Raw genomic sequence first — 17,380 nt, forward strand, 5'->3', positions numbered from 1 at the left:
CTCACAGGTTCTATTCTTTCCCCAACAGAACCTAGTAGCCTGCTTCTTTGACGGGATCTTTGGCTCTGTGAGCTTAATCTGGTCGAACCATTTCAGCGATTCGTCTATATCGCTTAGACTTTTGAAGCCTGCCACGTCACCTGCAAGCCTTCCAGCTTCACTGTATCAGGCATGGCATAGTAGTACAAGGACTCGACCGTGGCAGCTCCCAGTCCTTTTTTCCATTCCGGAAGGACCTCATCCTTCCACACTGTATGAGACCTTTTCTTCTCCTTTGCCTTCCACTGAGCAACTGTAATCTGAAGAGCTACCAATGCTTGAGGACCCATCAAGACACCCCCCCCCCCCCCCCCGCAAGTCCTGGAACCCTACATTGCGAAGAGCAGCTACTTCGTGCCCATGGGCATACGTCCTGTACCTCTTGAACGAATAAGCGTCATCAAACAGCCTCCCCTGTATCCGAATGACGCTGATCACTAGGCCTTCAATGTGCCAGCTGATGCGAGAGGGGTTCCTTTCTGCAAGCTCACTTTTACAGTCCACTTCTACTGCTTCTGTCCACAACTGTATGTCTGAAAGCAGCAGCTTCTTGTCCAGCTCCTTTCCCTTTCCTGTTAACAGGGTCTCTGCCTGGGTTCGAAAGTAAGGTGACAGAAGCCGAAATCTGCCATTAAGGTCTTTGCAGAAGCAGGTAAGCTTGATCTTCGGAGCTAGCCGCGGAGGTAGTTTTCCATCACCCACCACCATGTTGATAGCAGCGACCAGATCTTCCTTCGAGTCCAACTTTCCAACGAATTCCGTCCAGAGCTTATCCTCGTACTTGGCGTTTCAGCCACTGCTGCCTGTCGCCACCACATTCTTTGTAGAAGCGTAACAAGCGCGGTATTCCCCCCGTCAGATTATCCAGATCCAGCAGCGCAGAAGCTGGTAGATTTGCCTGCGCAATCCATGTATTCAGCTCCTCTTCCGTGTAGGGACCGTCAAACTCTTCAGTTAGCATATAGTCTTCAGCCTTGTCAAGTTTTGCACTTTCATATGGCTCGGGGCTGTCTATGGACAAGACTGTGATGCGAACACTGACTCCAGAGGCACGAACCAGGTGAGCTTTCAGGCGATGAAGCAGCTGTGGCTCCACCTTATCATTCGTCCTTGGATCAAGCTGTTCCCAGTCATCGATGATGAAAAGCAAACCTGTCCTGCCCTCGCACCACGCCACCAGGTCTTCTACACTGAGCAAATTCTGCAACTCCTCCCACACGGTCTTGCACTGGCCAAATGCAAGCAGCAAGGCCTCGAGCAGAACCTTGTCCGGCTCTGAGATGTAACGGGTTGCCGAGATATACACCACCTTTTTGCCGTTGGCGAGGAGGAAGCCGGCTTCGGTGCTCATGACAGTACTCTTGCCACTGCCTTTACCCCCAATGACCTGCAAGCGATTTGCATTGTGGAGCTTCAAAATGCTAGAATGGAGCTTCTCAGCGCCAGCACGACCAATGTAGTTGTACTTGTCGTCCATGTTTCCATGTTTGCATTAAGAGTTGGTAGAAGCAGCCCCAAGTAAACAGCTCCTCCATCCCACAGGAATGAGCAATCCTTGCCAGCGTACAATTCCTGCAGCGCCTTGTATCGCTGTTTAATAATCACGCCCCTGTCCTCCCGCTTTCTTCTCATCCTTCCTGTCGAGAAGCGGGTCACTGGCACACGAGAGGAAAGAAAGACGGAAGCACGTACCAGCAGGTGGCCACTAGCAAAGCATTGACTTGCTGAATGCGAGTTGGGAGTGCCGATTCGAGAGCCTTCTCGAGCCGCCCGACACCCTGAGCTCGGCGATAAGCGTTGGCATCCACGAACCCCGCCGCCGAAAGATTTTGGAAGTCGTCCGCTGTGAACAGCTCGAAATCGACGCCACTCACCAGTGAGCGCACCACGCCCTCCGCCGCCATAAGCAACCAACCGGGTTTAACACAAGAATATCCAGGTATATTGTGCCACTTTAGGGTATGACGATGTTTAACTGATGTCTGCCACTTTTAGACTTTAGACGATGTATCTTTGAGCTTTGAGCTATGGAGTTTTTTGCTTGCTTTTAGTGCGTTTGAGGGGAACCAAAGGTGCTGAGCTATGTGGATTAAATTTTTCTTTTAATTGTCTTCAAAAAAAATCCCCCACAAGCGCCAAGAACACTCACGAACGCGGTCCTCATTTGCTGTACATGGCGATGAGCGCATTGTCAATGTGGCCGTCTCTTCGATTGAGCACCACATCTCGCAAACATGGTGATGGCCGCGTTAGATACCTTGAAAGATTCGCAACCAGATTCTTTGACCAACCTATAGGCTTGGACTCCCTGCGCCAAGTGCCACACGCATCCAGCGCGCATACCCACGTCACCTCCGTGGCACCAATGCCTTCCTGCCACATGGCACGGAGCAGAGTGAGGACCTCGTTCTGCGAGTATGCCGCCAGCATGGCGTTCCACGTCACCACATTCTTCGCAGGTCAAACATCTCTTTGGTCTCTTGCAAATGCCCATTACGGGTATATGCCGCGAGCATGATGTTCCACGAGAAGGAATTCCTCTCGTAGATAGCCTCAAACGCTGCATGGGCGTCCTCCACGCATCCACACTCCCCATACATCTGGACGAGAAGATTCCCTAGATACCTGTCGCCGCCATAGCCAGAGGTGTGGAGCTGGGCGTGGATCTCCCTGCCACGTTCGATCTCCCGCCGCCGCCCACATCCCCTCAGCTCGCTCGCAAACCAGTCCTGGACTGCCGCCAGTTCTATTACAGGAAGCTTGATGCTGAGCCACAGCTAACTAGAATGTGTAGATTTGGATTCCATGATTCCAAGTCCTGAGGAATTGCAATGGAATTGTCGATCGATGCGTGTACGGATCAGGCGGTGGGGAGGCTCTTGCACGGAGTTTATCCTCGAAAGCCACGGCAATGCTCAACGCACTGGTGACTATGTACAGCAAGTGTGGCGACCTCGTACGGGCGGAGGGCGATCACGTGTCTATGGTAGATCCTATCCTGTGGAATACGATGATTGGAGCATATGCCCAGTTTGGGCATATGGCCGGTGCTTTGGAAGCTCTTGAGGGAAATTGGAGCTTCTCTGACCACTGTGACTTTCACGAGCTCTCTAGTGGGTTGTAGCTGGAGAGGATTCTTCGAAGAATCGAGGGAATTGTTTCTCGCAATGTAAGACTGTGGATTGGATCCCAATGGCGAGCACTTTGATCTCTTGTGTCGCGCGGGGAAGCTTCAGGAGGCTCGGGATTTTATCGTTAGAACTCCGTGCGTGGTCGGCTCTTGTGACTGCTTGTAGCGTTCATGGGGGCCTTATGTCTGTCTCTCCATTCCTCAGCGGGAATACAAGATGATGTTGCAGAGCAAGAAAGAATAGATCTTTTGCCTAAAACAAAGTAAAGCTTGAAGAGCTATCAAATTGCCATTTTAATGGTACCAAGTCCAAAGACTTCACTGTATACACAACTAGATCTAGCTCGTAAGAAATAGAGAGAACGTTTTCGTGGCAAATTTGCTCATCCAGATGCACGGTAAATGCAAGGATTTTTCCGAATGATGCCGGCAACTGTAATGGTTTTTGCAAGCTGCGATGGGCAATGACAGTGAGGCATGTGCCTTACAGGAGAGCTTATTGCAGGGATATGCGGAGAATTGTCTTCTAGACAAAAGAAAAAAACTACTTTGTGTGTTCAACTTTAGGGTTTTAAGGAATATTTTCATTTGTGAGGTCTAAATCTATAATTCCAATGTTATATATTATTATAAGTTTAGTAGGACTTTAACAACTGTTGGATTTGATTTTCTAGACCACTCACTTATAAATGGCTAATATGAATATGCACATTGGTTGAGAGAAGTGCATGGATATATAGTTTTTGTTTAGATTTAACTTTTGTATTGTTTAAATAGTTTTTATTTTTATAATTTTTTCTATTTCTTTTTCTTTTGTTTCTCCTCTTCTTTTCATCCATAGTTGAGTAATATATTCCTTTGTAACAACTTCCTCCCTTGTCTATGGAGCAGTAATTCATATAACTTATCAATATTATAAGAATGTAATTGAACAATCAAACTCATTGTCCTAAGAATGATAAATAACAATTATAGTGAAGAGATCAAATTTATGATATATGTAAACTTTAGAGTTCCCATGAAAGAAATCCAACTAAACCTAAGCAAAAGGAAAGAAAAATATATTATGTCTAATGTTTATGCAAGTTTTCCAATCATTTGCAAAGAATAGCATTGTACTGGTATAATAATTTGAGTACAGTAACTCATGTGGATTAAAGCTTTCTTTTAAATGTCTTCAAACAAATATTTGAACATATTAACAACTATAACAATGCCTTTGAGAAATTACATCATCTTTATCAAATGCCATCTAAATTGCAGATTAGTAAGAAAGAAACCCTCCCTAATAGAGTTGTTAAATGTTGAGAAGAGTGTGAAACACAAATCCCTAAATCTCATAAATGAATGAAAGTGTGTTAATGGCCAAAGCAAAAGTCTAACAAATGTAACATATTTAGATCAAAAGTTCTAATTTGAACAATCAAGAGTAAGTAGTATAAAAGGATTGTCTTCTAAACTTTAGGGGTCCATATAAGATTGTAAACGGAGTACTTTAGGGGAACTAATGTAATTAAGAAAGGCTATATCAGGTGGTGGGTGATGACATACAAAAAGAGTGAATATGACATTATGAACTTTTAAGTTGCAAAACTAATAAGTCTAATGCTTAGTGATTTAGTGGAGTTAAGGGATAGTTTCAAAAATTTATATTTGTGTTGTTGCAAAACTAATAAGTCTAATGCTTAGTGATTTAGTGGAGTTAAGGGATAGTTTCAAAAATTTATATTTGTGTTGAGTTTAGCCAAGGGCTAAAACAATCTTAAGATTCAAATATGAAAATAATGAGTACCTCATTAGTGGTTGAGAGTGCCATGTGTAAAACATGAAAAAATATTTAGAAAGGAAAATAATTTTTGAGGAAAGTTCTGTTTTAGCCATTATTAGATATTCTAGTCTTGGCAAAAGGCATGGAATATGTTATAAAGATAAACTCATAAAGCTGATAGTGTGGAGATATTAAATATTTCATTAAAATATACATTGAATGGGTGAAGATGGCCAGTTTATGAAGGAGTTTTGAAGGAAACAAAATTAACCCAGCCTAAGCTAAAAGGCTTGTGTTTTGATATAATGAGTTCTAGAACATCATAGCTTTAACTTTGAGGTAATTAAGCATAATTTTGATATAATTGATTAAAGTGGTGGAAGTTAACTTCCTTAAACTTTTTGTTGGGATACGAAACAAGTTTGAGATATCCCTTGAGGGATAAATTGCTTATGTATAATATAATGAGTCATTGTTGAATAAGAAAATGTTCATTTTTCTAAGAAGTCTATATTTAAATATATAAACATATAAAACATTGAAGAAATAGTTTTTAGTAAGGCCCATAAAGAATGATGGATAGAATCTAAAGTTTAAGTTTAAGAAAAGCTAAAGACAAAAGAAACCTTAATTATCTAAAGTGGATAAAGCTAAAATGATATTGCCATTTTTAAGTAATGGGGACTGCCCATAAGTAACAATGTTAATCCTAATATGTGTAATTATAAATTAAAAATACTTGCTAAAGCACAATTAAGTGAAAAATTTACCTCCTAGCATGAAGGAGAATAAGTAAAATGAATGTATAAGGCCGCAAATTAAGAGAGTGAGGAATCAAGAATGAGCTCAAGGGTTTATTAATTATAACTATGGTGCCATAAAGAGTTTAAAATATGAAAGTTTTAATGTTAAATTGGGTGATGGATATAAAATGTAAGTGACTAAATTTTCCATTTTACTTTAGTCCCTTAACCACACTTCAAACCACTTGGAAGAGTCTCACTCATAATCTCCATAAGTCTTCTTCTGGATTTGGGGCTTGTTCACCTTAAAAATGACATCCTTACCATTCAACTTTTGCATTTGGTCTAAATGCTCCACATGTCTAATCTCGTGACCGACACCCAAAGGTACCATTGACATATCAGCCCATTACGCTAAGGCCACGCCCATTCACCTTTGCCATACTAATGCTCTAACACCACCTACATCATAGTCCCATGTCTTAAAGACTAGGCCATCCGTCCATGAGTAGTCGTCCTAAATCCACTCTTTAGCATCCTTAAGATGCCTGCAGACATAGGGAATAACCTTCCTTAATATCCCTTTTATAGTCCTTATCAAGTTCCTTTTCTGTCCATGGCCATATTCACCAACACTTCCACTGGGACAAAGCCCACATGCCTGACTACTAAATCTTAATGTCCTGTAGGACTTCCTCATCACATAATTGTATCCTTGGTTAGTACACCAAAGGACTATTTCTCTTCCTTTCCATAGTCTGGGACTTTGGGACAACATTTCAAAACACCGTGGCCCTACACGAACCTCATGGGTACTCTCCCCACTTTTTGCTTTTGGGTGCTCTAGCCATGGGCTAAGAGAGAGGTTTCATTGAGCCACAGCAAGTATCTAAGTAGATAGTGCCACTGTAGCGCATGTGATCATGGGATGAGATTTAGATATACTGTCACCGTGGATCCTTGGAACCTTGGGGGATAAATAGGGATAAAATAGCCACTAAGGGCTTTCTCATCAAGCAATTGCCCCTTTTCCAGTTGGCTTAAGGGGAGAGAGATAAGGTGCGCTACAGTTGGTATCAGAGCAAATGGCACGGGTTCGATTCCCATTGATTAGTGGCTACTTAAAAGTATAATATACCCTTGAGTAAGGTATATTCCTACCCCTAAATTTGAAATCGTACGTATTGGGCATCCATGCGTACGTCCTTCCTCTTGTATACCCTTGAGTAAGGTATATTCCTACCCCTAAATTTGAAATCGTACGTATTGGGCATCCATGCGTACGTCCTTCCTCTTGTGTGGAGTATCCACGGACGAAGGTATCCACTGTGGGACTGCGGTACAGGTGGATGACTAGTTGCCTCACATGGAATAACTGGTCTACACAATGGAAGGATTGGTAGATTGAGTGCGGAAATGGAGGTGCTGGTTCCCCTTGGCTCAGTAGGGGTTGCTAGTCAATAGTCAATGAGGACATTGACATCTCTGAAGGGGGCAGTAGGGGTTGCTAGTCAATAGTCAATGAGGACATTGACATCTCTGAAGGGGGGGTGAGTGTAGCGTATGTGATCATGGGATGAGATTTAGATATACTGTCACCGTGGATCCTTGGAACCTTGGGGGATAAATGGGGATAAAATAGTCACTAAGGGCTCTCTCATCAAGCAATTGCCCCTTTTTCAGTTGGCTTAAGGATTGGTAGATTGAGTGCGGAAATGGAGGTGCTGGTTCCCCTTGGCTCAGTAGGGGTTGCTAGTCAATAGTCAATGAGGATATTGACATCTCTGAAGGGGGCAGTAGGGGTTGCTAGTCAATAGTCAATGAGGACATTGACATCTCTGAAGGGGGGGTGAGTGTAGCGCATGTGATCATGGGATGAGATTTAGATATACTGTCACCGTGGATCCTTGGAACCTTGGGGGATAAATGGGGATAAAATAGTCACTAAGGGCTCTCTCATCAAGCAATTGCCCCTTTTCCAGTTGGCTTAAGGGGAGAGAGATAAGGTGCGTTACAGCCACCCATGCTTGGACTGGGAACATCAACCATTTGATTTCCCAGGGGAACTAAAGCCAATTTTTGAACACTTCACCAAATTACCCCACTTGTCGGTCCATATTCATTCTAGCCTTGGACTTCCCAATGGTTATCTCATCACCCAACACCTGGGTATAGCTTTCTTGGGCCAAATTGGCCTTTCCTGACCAAACTAGCTCCACTAGGGTTGAACCCCCACACTCTCCCTACTATACTTTTGGAACCCTCTACAGCCCCCCTATTGGGGGATGATCACTTTGGGCTTTCACCCAACAGCTTGTATTAGTATTCGGACTCAGACTCGGACTTGGACTCGGACTCGGTCTCAGTCTTGGTCTCGATTCCATCTCAGACTCCATCTCGGACTCCATCTCAGACTCCATCTCGGGTCCATCTTGAACTCCATCTCAGACTCCATCTCGGGTCCATCTTGGGTCCATCTCGGACTCTATCTTGGGTCCATCTCAAACTCCATCTCGGACTTCATCTCAGGTCCATCTCGAACTCCATCTCAAACTTTATCTCGGGTCTATCTCGAACTCCATCTCAAACTCCACCACGTGTTATATGTTGGTCCTCTTGTGTCCCTTTTTTAGAGACTCACTTATTGCTTGTTTCATGCTTATTTTTGAGCACTTCGTTGGGAGTTGCACTCCCACTCTTGACTGTCTAAGTCAGAGTTTTTAGTCCAAACATGTTACTCTCGTTTGGCTTCCGCTTCAGCCACTACCACGTGGCACCCTTTCGGCTCCACTTTTGGGGCTTTGGGATTTGTGTCTCATATAAAGCCTATGAAAGCTCGTGAAACTAGAAGTATCCATACTAAGTTAAATGGTAGCCAAAACATTTGTGAAAGGAGAGGCATTAATAAACTAACAGATGGATTTTAGTAAATTGATATTAGGATGTCAAGTACAAATGGTTCATAAAATATGCAAAGTCAAAATAGTGTGGTAAAATGTGGTTTTGACGGTTGTTAGAAGGCAAGGTTACCAAAGTTTGGGAAGTAATTTCTGCACGTTCAAAAGGATGATTTTGAATGGAAGTTGATATCATTTAGATAAACTAAAAATCATGTCTAACTAAATGCTAATTCCTTGATATCATCAAATGGTAAATATAATACAATTGAGAACTAGTTATAATATGGAATTTTAGCAGTGTGAGAGTCCAATATGAATAAATGGAATATAAATCCACTAGTCGAGTCTATATACCTAGAAGTGTCATTAGACAAAAGCTACTTCAAATATCACAAGTGGTGACATGCCATTTATTCTACCTTCAAGCTAGGTCTCCTCTTACCTGTATCTATGACAACTAAGTTCGTGTGTGACCACATACCATGGGACCTGCATGATGTGGAGCCAACTTTTCCATAGTGCCACACAATTAAGATTGTGTTTGACTTTCATGATGTTGAGTTAGGCCTCCAAAGAAAGCTGAGATCTCATGTGTCCACATTTGCATTTAAGCCAGCTACACTGGAGAGGATTGTCAAGACAAACAAGGCACTATCTCCCTCTATTGTTGCCACAATCAGCCTTGCAAAACCATCCTCTAGACCATCAATGTAAATGGGCACACATCATCAGGTCAAAATTGACTTATACTGTTTTGTGTTAATGGGTTCTATTGGCAGAAGTACTTGCTGGGTTTTTACCTAAATGGTGTATTTTTTGCACACTTGCATGGCTCCTTTAATGTTGTTCCTCCCACCAAAAGCAACAGTCACAAGTTGGTCAAAAGGAACAAATTCAGCAGTAACAAGTTGGTCAAAAGGGGCAGATTCACCCTACTCACACAGGGGGACTTCAGGAGCTAGTAATGACTTGTGAGAATTGAAACAATAATTCAGGTTTAATGTGCAGAGGGTTTTTGAAACTCAAACTTTCTGAATTTTATACAAACTAGTAACTAGATATTCTCTAACATGATCAGACATATCATCAAAGCCGAGGTACTGTTTCTTGGTGTTCCAAGCTCTGAATAAGAAATGACATGAAAGCAAGTAGACTGAACTTATCACAAAAGTGCAAATACTAGACCTCAAGATTGAAAGGGCCCAAAGGTGGCAGCTTAAGTTGATTCTGACCATAAGTTAGCCAAAGAAGAAGGTATAAAACGCATGATGTTTAGTTTAAATCGAAATATAATTGTGCATTTCTAACATCCATTTTCATTGATTCAAGTAACTGTCTTTTGCAAAATGTACATCATCTTTATATAATGCAAATTTTCATTGAAGTGCAGTCCTAATACCAAGTGCCTTTTTCCAATGGTGAGGTCTTTAACAATGAATTTTGAGAGGAATCTTCAAAACATTTCTGAACTATTCAATTTTAAAATGGAAAATACTTTAAATTAATACTTTACCTGAGTTACGTTTGACTGTTTATTTGAATAGTGTTATTATAATATAGAATTTCTTACAATGCTGCAAAACTAAGTGGAAATTTCAAGTTTTGTTCCTATTACTTAAAATATATTTGGTTTCTGTTAGGATGTACTTGAATTCTAGCATATTCTAACAATTATAATGTGCCAACATTTCTAAAGAGGTGTTTAAAACGCTCACAAATATATTCCGAATTAAGTAAGAAACAGTTTAACCAGCAGCAGCTTCTTTGTCCAGCTCCTTTCCCTTTTTTGTTAACAGGGTCTCTGCCTGGGTTCGAAAGTAAGGTGACAGAACCCGAAATCTCTTATTAAGGTCTTTGCAGAAGCAGGTAAGCTTGATCTTCGGAGCTAGCCGCGGATGTAGTTTTCCATCACCCATCACCATGTTGATAGCAGCGACCAGATCTTCCTTCGAGTCCAGCTTTCCAACGAATTCCGTCCAGAGCTTATGCTCGTACTTCTCTTCAATATGTTTCAGCCACTTCTGCCTGTCGCCACCACATTCTCCGTAGAAGCGTAACAAGCGCGGTATTCCCCCCGTCAGATTATCCAGATCCAGCAGCGCAGAAGCTGGTAGATTTGCCTGCGCAATCCATGTATTCAGCTCCTCTTCCGTGTAGGGACCGTCAAACTCTTCAGTTAGCTCATAGTCTTCAGCCTCATATTGCCTGGGGCTGTCTATGGACAAGACTGTGATGCGAACACTGACTCCAGAGGCACGAACCAGGTGAGCTTTCAGGCGATGAAGCAGCTGTGGCTCCACCGTATCATTCGTTTTTGGATCAAGCTCTTCCCACTCATCGATGATAAAAAGCAAACCTGTCCTGCCCTCGCACCACACCACCAGGTCTTCTACACTGGGCAAATTCTGCAACTCCTCCCACACGGTCTTGCACTGGCCAAATGCAAGCAGCAAAGCCTCGAGCAGAACCCTGTCCGGCTCTGAGATGTAACGGCTTGCCGAGATATACACCACCTTTTTGCCGTTGGCGAGGAGGAAGCCGGCTTCGGTGCTCATGACAGTACTCTTGCCACTGCCTTTAGCCCCAATGACCTGCAATCGATTTGCATTGTGGAGCTTCAAAATGCTAGAATGGAGCTTCTCAGCGCCAGCACGACCAATGTAGTTGTACTTGTCGTCCAAGTTTTCAGGGGGATTAAGAGTTGGTCGAAGCAGCCCCGAGTAAACAGCTCCTCCATCCCACAGGAATGAGCAATCCTTGCCAGCGTACAATTCCTGCAGCTCCTTATATCGCTGTTCAATCATCACGGCCTTGTCCTCCCGCTTTCTTTTCATCCTTTCTGTCGAGAAGCGGGTCACTGGCACACGAGAGGAAAGAAAGACGACGTACCAGCAGGTGCGAAGGCCACTAGCAAAGCATTGACTTGCTGAATGCGAGTTGGGAGTGCCAATTCGAGAGACTTCTCGAGCCGCCCGACATCCTGAGCTCGGAGATAAGCGTTGGCATCCACGAACCCCGCCGCGGAAAGATTTTGGAAGTCGTCCGCTGTGAAGAGCTCGAAATCGACGCCACTCACCAGTGAGCGCACCACCTCCGCCGCCATAAGCAACCAATCCCTTAGGGTTTAACACAAGAATATCCAGGTATATCCTTGGTGTCTGCCACTTTTAGACTTTAGGGTCTTTGAGCTTTAAATTACTTGTTTTCCCGCCATTTTCAAAAAGCGAGAGCTGCCAGCTCAGCGCCACATCAGCCCAGTGGTACAAAGCGACTCTTCTACTCTCCGACCTAGGCTAGATAGATGAAGGGCACCAACGGCGACCATGGCGCTGCTGCCCCTGCTCCACGGATCATCAATCCATCGGTGCACGAGGCGCTCATCAAGCTCATTCCAATCCAGGCGCAGAAGATCCGCGAGAAAGGGGTCTCCAGGTTTGCTCCACAGAAAGAGAAGGACAAGGGCAAGGAGAAAGGCCTTTCGTCCAAGCAGCGATCCAAGCAGCAAGCCAAGCAGCAGCTCAAGCAGCAGCCGGCGGCGCCGCGAGCTGTGCGCTGGGAGGACGACGAGGACCCTGCCAAGCTCCAGCAGTCGGAAGAGTTTGACAAGATTTGGGAAAACGATTGCGAGACCCGCGCGCTAGCCTGCCAAGTAAGTTGATCTCTTTGTTTCCTTGGTTGATGATCAATCACTCCTTCTCAGATCTTGTGTTGCAGGACAAGCTCACAGATTTGCTGTGCCGCTACCAGTCCCGGCAACCGGATGCTGGGCGCCTCACTGCGTCCTTGGAAGTAAACATCGATTGATCGATCGTTCTCCAAAATATTTTATGAGGTGCCTAACTGGTTGTTCCTCAGGTGCTAAAGGAGGTTTGTCAAATGTGTGTACCATTCTCACACGTCTTGACGGACATTCTCCAAGAGCTCGAGCTCGCTCTTTACATCAGTGCCGAGGACAAGGAAAAACATGAGCTCCAGGTTTTTATTCCTTCGCAATGTTCCCAAGTAAGCGTTCTTGCCTGTCAAACAGGTTCCATATTTTGAGCTCGTTGGCAAGCTCGAGCATGATATCAAGTGGAAAGAAGATAGTCAGCAAGGCTGGCGGAGCTCTCTTACGGACTGCCAAGAGCGCATCGAGCGGATAGAAGAGACTATGACGGTAAGCTTTTATGCTTTTGATTGCTCGTGCTACTGGATTTCATACAGCTGATTAACAGACGTTGAGCACTCAAGTCAAGAATGCCGACTTCCTTAACAAGAATCTCCATGCCAGCTTGACTGCTGCCTCTGACTCTCTAAACTCCGCCAATGATCAAGTCCACAAGTCCAAGCAAAAGCTGGTAGAACTTAAGCAGGAGCTCAAGGATGCCAAGGCCGAAGTTCGGAGATCGAAATCCATGGAACTCCAACTCCAACACGTAACTTTTTCCCTTCCCTTTCTTCTAAGCTAACTTTCTTCATCGACTACCAGGAGAAAGATCTTGTGGAACAGGACCAGCTAAAAGCGGAGTACGCGCAGCTTGTTACCGAGCTACAACACTTCCAGACCTTCCTTGATGCTGCACGCAACCAAATCTCTGTGAGGTGCGTCGGTCATATCCAGTTACCTGGCTCCTTAATGTTTATTTTCTCTTGTTGCAGCGTTCCAAGACCTGAGTACATGGCCATGAAAGCTCAGATGCTGGAGCTGCAGAAACGTCTTGCTGATATCCAGGCCAAGTCCATCAAACTCACGTACCAGACAGCGCATTTAACTCCAAGGCCGTCCTGGACCGCAGCTCCAGTTGGAGAGAAAGATCCGACGCTGTCCACGCTTGAACAAGTTGCTCAGATTTGTAGAGAAAACGCGATTCTCTCCAACAAACTTGCCATGCTTCAAAGCGAATGGACCAACACAAATGTTGCTCTTGCCGAGGTAAACTTTTTGTTGGGCTACGAAGCGTGATGAAAAGCATTTCTCCCACCTTGCAGGCGAATGAAAAGTACCAGAAGGTTGAAGAAGAGAACAAGAAAAAGAAATAGAGAAGCTTCGTTCATTCGACCATAAGCTTGTAGGCCTGGATTTCCATGGGGCTCATCTCGACTATCCCGATCCCTGCTGCTGACGCTCCAGCGCCCTTCCGGCCGGGCAGCGTCTCGGCATGATCGTGCAAGAAATTGAGACTGGAAGGCGTGACTTTGCTCACCACCAAGTTGCTAAACGTCGAATGGAGGTCGACCTTCGCGCTGGTGGCCAGTGTGGAGCAGCTATCGGTTCCTCCTTTCCTGCAGTAAGACTCGTCCCATCCTCTTCTCTGGAGTAGAAGTCCATACTCGACGTCTTCCAGCTGCGAAGGCCGGAGTGCTTTGATCCCGACCAGGTGCAAGTCACAGGGAAATGCCGAAGCTAGAGACGACCACTGCGTGTCCATCGACGTCTCCTGGATTACGACCGAGCTCTCGACGATCTTTCCCAGGAACGCGTGCATGGGATAGTTCAACTGGGCTCCAACTCGGTGGGATAAGAGCGAGGGAACCGAGAGCTTCTGGTGGAAAGATGCCGAGCTCGTCACATTCTCTTCGAGAAGCAACTGGAAGACGATGTTGAGCGGCCTGTTGTCCATGACTCCCTGCCCGAGGCCTCGACCATCGTCTTGAGTGAGCCGTCTATCCAGCATCACTTCCAGCCAGCCGGTCTGTAAGCTGGCAACTCCGAGAGCCTGGCGGCTATGGACCGAGAAGCGCTTGCCCCGAGAGTCCTGGACGAAGGCCAGCGACGGCATTGGATAGTAGTTCCCTTGCAGCGGGATCTTGTCGTAAGTTTCTCGCCTGATGGTCTGGAAGCCGTTCAAGTCCGAGTGGAAAACTCTGCCACTGTCGATGCCGGTCTTGAAGCGCGCTATGATCTCCTTGTTGTTGAAGCGGTGATCTAGAAGAGCTACGTGATAGTTAATCTCCACGCTCAAGGCCTGGACGGATTTTCTTCCCGTGGCTCCGCTGTGATAAAGTCTGGCACTTCTCGAGAGCTCGCCGCCTCCAATGCTGGTCTTCAAGACCACATGAACTTCTTGCATCGCTCGGCCTTCTGTGACGAGCACCAGGCCTCCAGCTTGTACAAGAGACTTTGCTTCGCCGTCGGGCAAGAAGAGATAAGCACCGCTCCCGGCGCTCGAGTAGTAAGCAACGTCCTCCTCGACAGCAACCAAGGTTGACGGAGAGGCCGCCTTGGAGATCTGGATCGAGCGTAACATCCCGGTGGTGGAATCGAATCCCAGCGTCTGGAAGCCGTTGGTGATCTCGAGGGTCTCCACAGTCTCGAGCGAGCAGGAGTAGCCGTTGGGACAAGAGAACTTGTCGTCCGAGTTGAAAACTCTGATCCGGGCAGGCACTGCTCGCTTGCACGACGAACCATCTGCGACGCCTTCGGCCGAGCTGACGAAGAAAGTTGCGAGTCCCAAGGCAGGAACAAGAGCAGTCCAGTGCAAGCGATGCCTTCCGGTCGACAAGTTCGATCCTGTTTCATCCCATTCCGGAGAAATTTGGCTGTCAACCGAGGCCCAGCTTGGGCCGAACACACACACTGCCGGATCGTCGACCACCACCATCACCACATGCTCCACCGCTTCCTCGAGAGGATTGAAGAAGACCACTCGACGAGCTTGGCCGCTCGCGAGTCTGACGGATTTCTTCACCGCTAGCATGTTAAACTTGGAGCGAGATTCCTCCGGCTCGTACCACTGCCGGAAGTTCTCGCTCTTGCACTGCTGCTGGAGAAGTAGCGCTTCGACACTGGCAGCCATGAAGGCCTGGAGCTCCACCAGCGACGTGTGCATCCGCGTTCCATAATCTTCCACAACGTGATCCCTCGCGGTGCCCGTGACTCCGTCGTGGTGCTGAAAGAGCGCGAGGTTCTGGCTAGCGGAGACGATGGCGTTGCTGTACGACGCTGGAAACGAGGAGGTGTCCTTCGGCCGGCACTTCGCGTGAGTGAAAACGTACAGAATGTTGGCAGCTCGGAGTGTGTGCTCGAGGACACGATCCACGGCCTTGTAAAACGGTCTTGATACGTAATAGCCACTCCAGTAGTCGTGCATTCTATCAGCATACGTGAAGAAGTCCCCAGAGAGCGAAGGGAAGCCCGGAACTTCGTCTTCGTTGGCCCTCGAGCTCGACTTTGTGCTTCTGGCAACCTCGTCTCGGAGCGTAGAGAAGTAATCCTCCAGAGTTCCAAACTGGACGCTAGCCTTGAGCTCCGGGTGAGCGCTGATATAGTCGAAGATGACCTGGTAGTTCGTGAACTGGAGCTCGGCCTCCTGCGGGGTCACGTACCGGAAGTCGTCACCCAGCGGCACCAGCAAAGTGTTGCTTCGATACAGCGTCGACTTCTTCCTGTACTGATCGAGCAGCAGCATCGCTCGCTCCCTCACGTTTCCTTCGTTGATCTCTTCCGGATTGTATCCCCAGGGACACCGCTGTGCCTGTCCAACTCTCACAAGCCTCCAGTAGTCGAACTGGCAGCACACAGCCGGCTCCGGGCCGCAGGTGTGAGGAATGTCGTAAGAATAGAACGGCATCATGTGGCAAAAGATGGCGGTGGAGTTTGCGGAATCCCAGCCTTGTCTCCACATGAACTCGAGGCTTTGCCGCTGAGCGAGCTCCTTCTTTACCTCGTAGTGTGTTCGCTGGATAAGCATGTTGGCGAATCCCATTCTCCGCAAGAGATACGCCATGGTGGCCGAGTGACCGAATGGATCAATCGCCCAAGCGTTCCTTGGAGTGACCCCGATGGTATCACGAAGCCAGAGGTTCCCTGCGGTTATCTGGAAGCCATGACCGAGGTTACTACCGAGTGCCAAAAGTTTGGATGCTTGCTTGTACGTACCTGTTCGATGATCGCGAAATGGTGTGAGTTCGCCTGGAGAGCAAGTTCTTACAAGTTCTTAGATGATTTACGTTCTTAGTTCTTAGCTCTCGTACCTCGTCGTTCATCACCCAGCCTCCTCCCACAACTTCGAGCTGTCCACTCTTGACTAGGCGGATGAAATCCTGCTTCTCCGAGTCCGAGGCGTCTTGCCACCAGCGATGGAGGTAGGACATCTCCTCCCAGATGAACTTACGTCGAGGATCCTGAGCACGAGAGGAGACGATCAGGGAAGTTTTTCTAAAACTAAAAGTTTGATGCTCAAAGTTTGTCTAGGTAGAACTAAAAGTGTGAAGCTCGAGTACCTTGCGAAGAGCTCCAACCACAGTCGAAAGTATGTGTTTCGTGCGCTCCTGGTAGTACTCCTCCACCGTGCGAAGCCACCCTGGATCGTTGTGAGAGTGAGGCACCACAAACACCTTGAGCTTCTCGCGATTCCACTCGTCACCGCGGTACTTCACTGCCCATCCCTGCGTCCACGCGCCACCGTCCTTGTTCTCGAAGGCTATGGCGTCGTAGAGCTCCTTGGTGCTTATGTCCATCACCGCTTCCAATTGCACCCTCGAGGGACTGAGATCGCGGGCGCCGCGGCGAATCATCGGCATTCCCGGCATCGAGACGATTGGGTCGGCGCTCCAGCTGTAGATCGCCATACCTACAACCAGGAGCAGCAGCGCGAGCACGATCCCTCCACGAACCCCGCAATCCAAAATCTCGTAGACGAGCCTGTGCCGCCTCTGGATCACTCTCACCTTGCGGCGGCCGCTGCTCGATCCCGAGGAGGACGATGCCGCCATCGCGCCGGCGAGGGTGGACGAACTATCCACTTCTCTTCTCGCTCGCTTTTAGAACATCCTCTATAGTAAAATAAACAAAACAATGTAGGACACGCGGCCGTACGCC

General features: G+C 46.7%; 4 protein-coding genes across 4 annotated transcripts; 1 reads left to right on the forward strand and 3 right to left on the reverse strand.

The window, feature by feature from the left end:
• Positions 1 to 353: 353 nt before the first annotated feature.
• Positions 354 to 1,775, reverse strand: LOC9647203. Its single transcript, XM_024686201.1, has 2 exons — positions 1,732 to 1,775; positions 354 to 1,676 (listed from the first exon to the last, which is right to left on the reverse strand). The coding sequence occupies exon 2, from the start codon at positions 1,514 to 1,516 to the stop codon at positions 809 to 811; it is 708 nt and encodes a 235-aa protein (XP_024541969.1). The 5' UTR covers positions 1,517 to 1,676; positions 1,732 to 1,775; the 3' UTR covers positions 354 to 808.
• An 8,504-nt stretch (positions 1,776 to 10,279) lies between these two features.
• On the reverse strand, positions 10,280 to 11,690 carry LOC9647204. Its single transcript, XM_024686200.1, has 2 exons — positions 11,470 to 11,690; positions 10,280 to 11,419 (listed from the first exon to the last, which is right to left on the reverse strand). The coding sequence occupies exons 1-2, from the start codon at positions 11,681 to 11,683 to the stop codon at positions 10,326 to 10,328; spliced, it is 1,308 nt and encodes a 435-aa protein (XP_024541968.1). The 5' UTR covers positions 11,684 to 11,690; the 3' UTR covers positions 10,280 to 10,325.
• Positions 11,691 to 11,854: 164 nt separating this feature from the next.
• Positions 11,855 to 13,762, forward strand: LOC9647205. The gene is made up of 8 exons (XM_024686137.1): positions 11,855 to 12,229; positions 12,295 to 12,369; positions 12,436 to 12,555; positions 12,608 to 12,736; positions 12,795 to 12,995; positions 13,049 to 13,161; positions 13,219 to 13,492; positions 13,549 to 13,762. The coding sequence occupies exons 1-8, from the start codon at positions 11,882 to 11,884 to the stop codon at positions 13,597 to 13,599; spliced, it is 1,311 nt and encodes a 436-aa protein (XP_024541905.1). The 5' UTR covers positions 11,855 to 11,881; the 3' UTR covers positions 13,600 to 13,762.
• LOC9658305 (alpha-mannosidase 2) lies at positions 13,588 to 17,298 on the reverse strand. Its single transcript, XM_002981212.2, has 4 exons — positions 16,783 to 17,298; positions 16,534 to 16,683; positions 16,439 to 16,471; positions 13,588 to 16,376 (listed from the first exon to the last, which is right to left on the reverse strand). Exons 1-4 carry the CDS (start codon positions 17,272 to 17,274, stop codon positions 13,611 to 13,613), a joined length of 3,441 nt encoding a protein of 1,146 aa, XP_002981258.2. The 5' UTR covers positions 17,275 to 17,298; the 3' UTR covers positions 13,588 to 13,610.
• Between the last annotated feature and the right edge of the window lie 82 nt (positions 17,299 to 17,380).

The sequence above is a fragment of the Selaginella moellendorffii genome, unplaced genomic scaffold, assembly GCF_000143415.4.
Source record: "Selaginella moellendorffii unplaced genomic scaffold, v1.0 SELMOscaffold_47, whole genome shotgun sequence".
Classification (NCBI taxonomy): domain Eukaryota; kingdom Viridiplantae; phylum Streptophyta; class Lycopodiopsida; order Selaginellales; family Selaginellaceae; genus Selaginella; species Selaginella moellendorffii.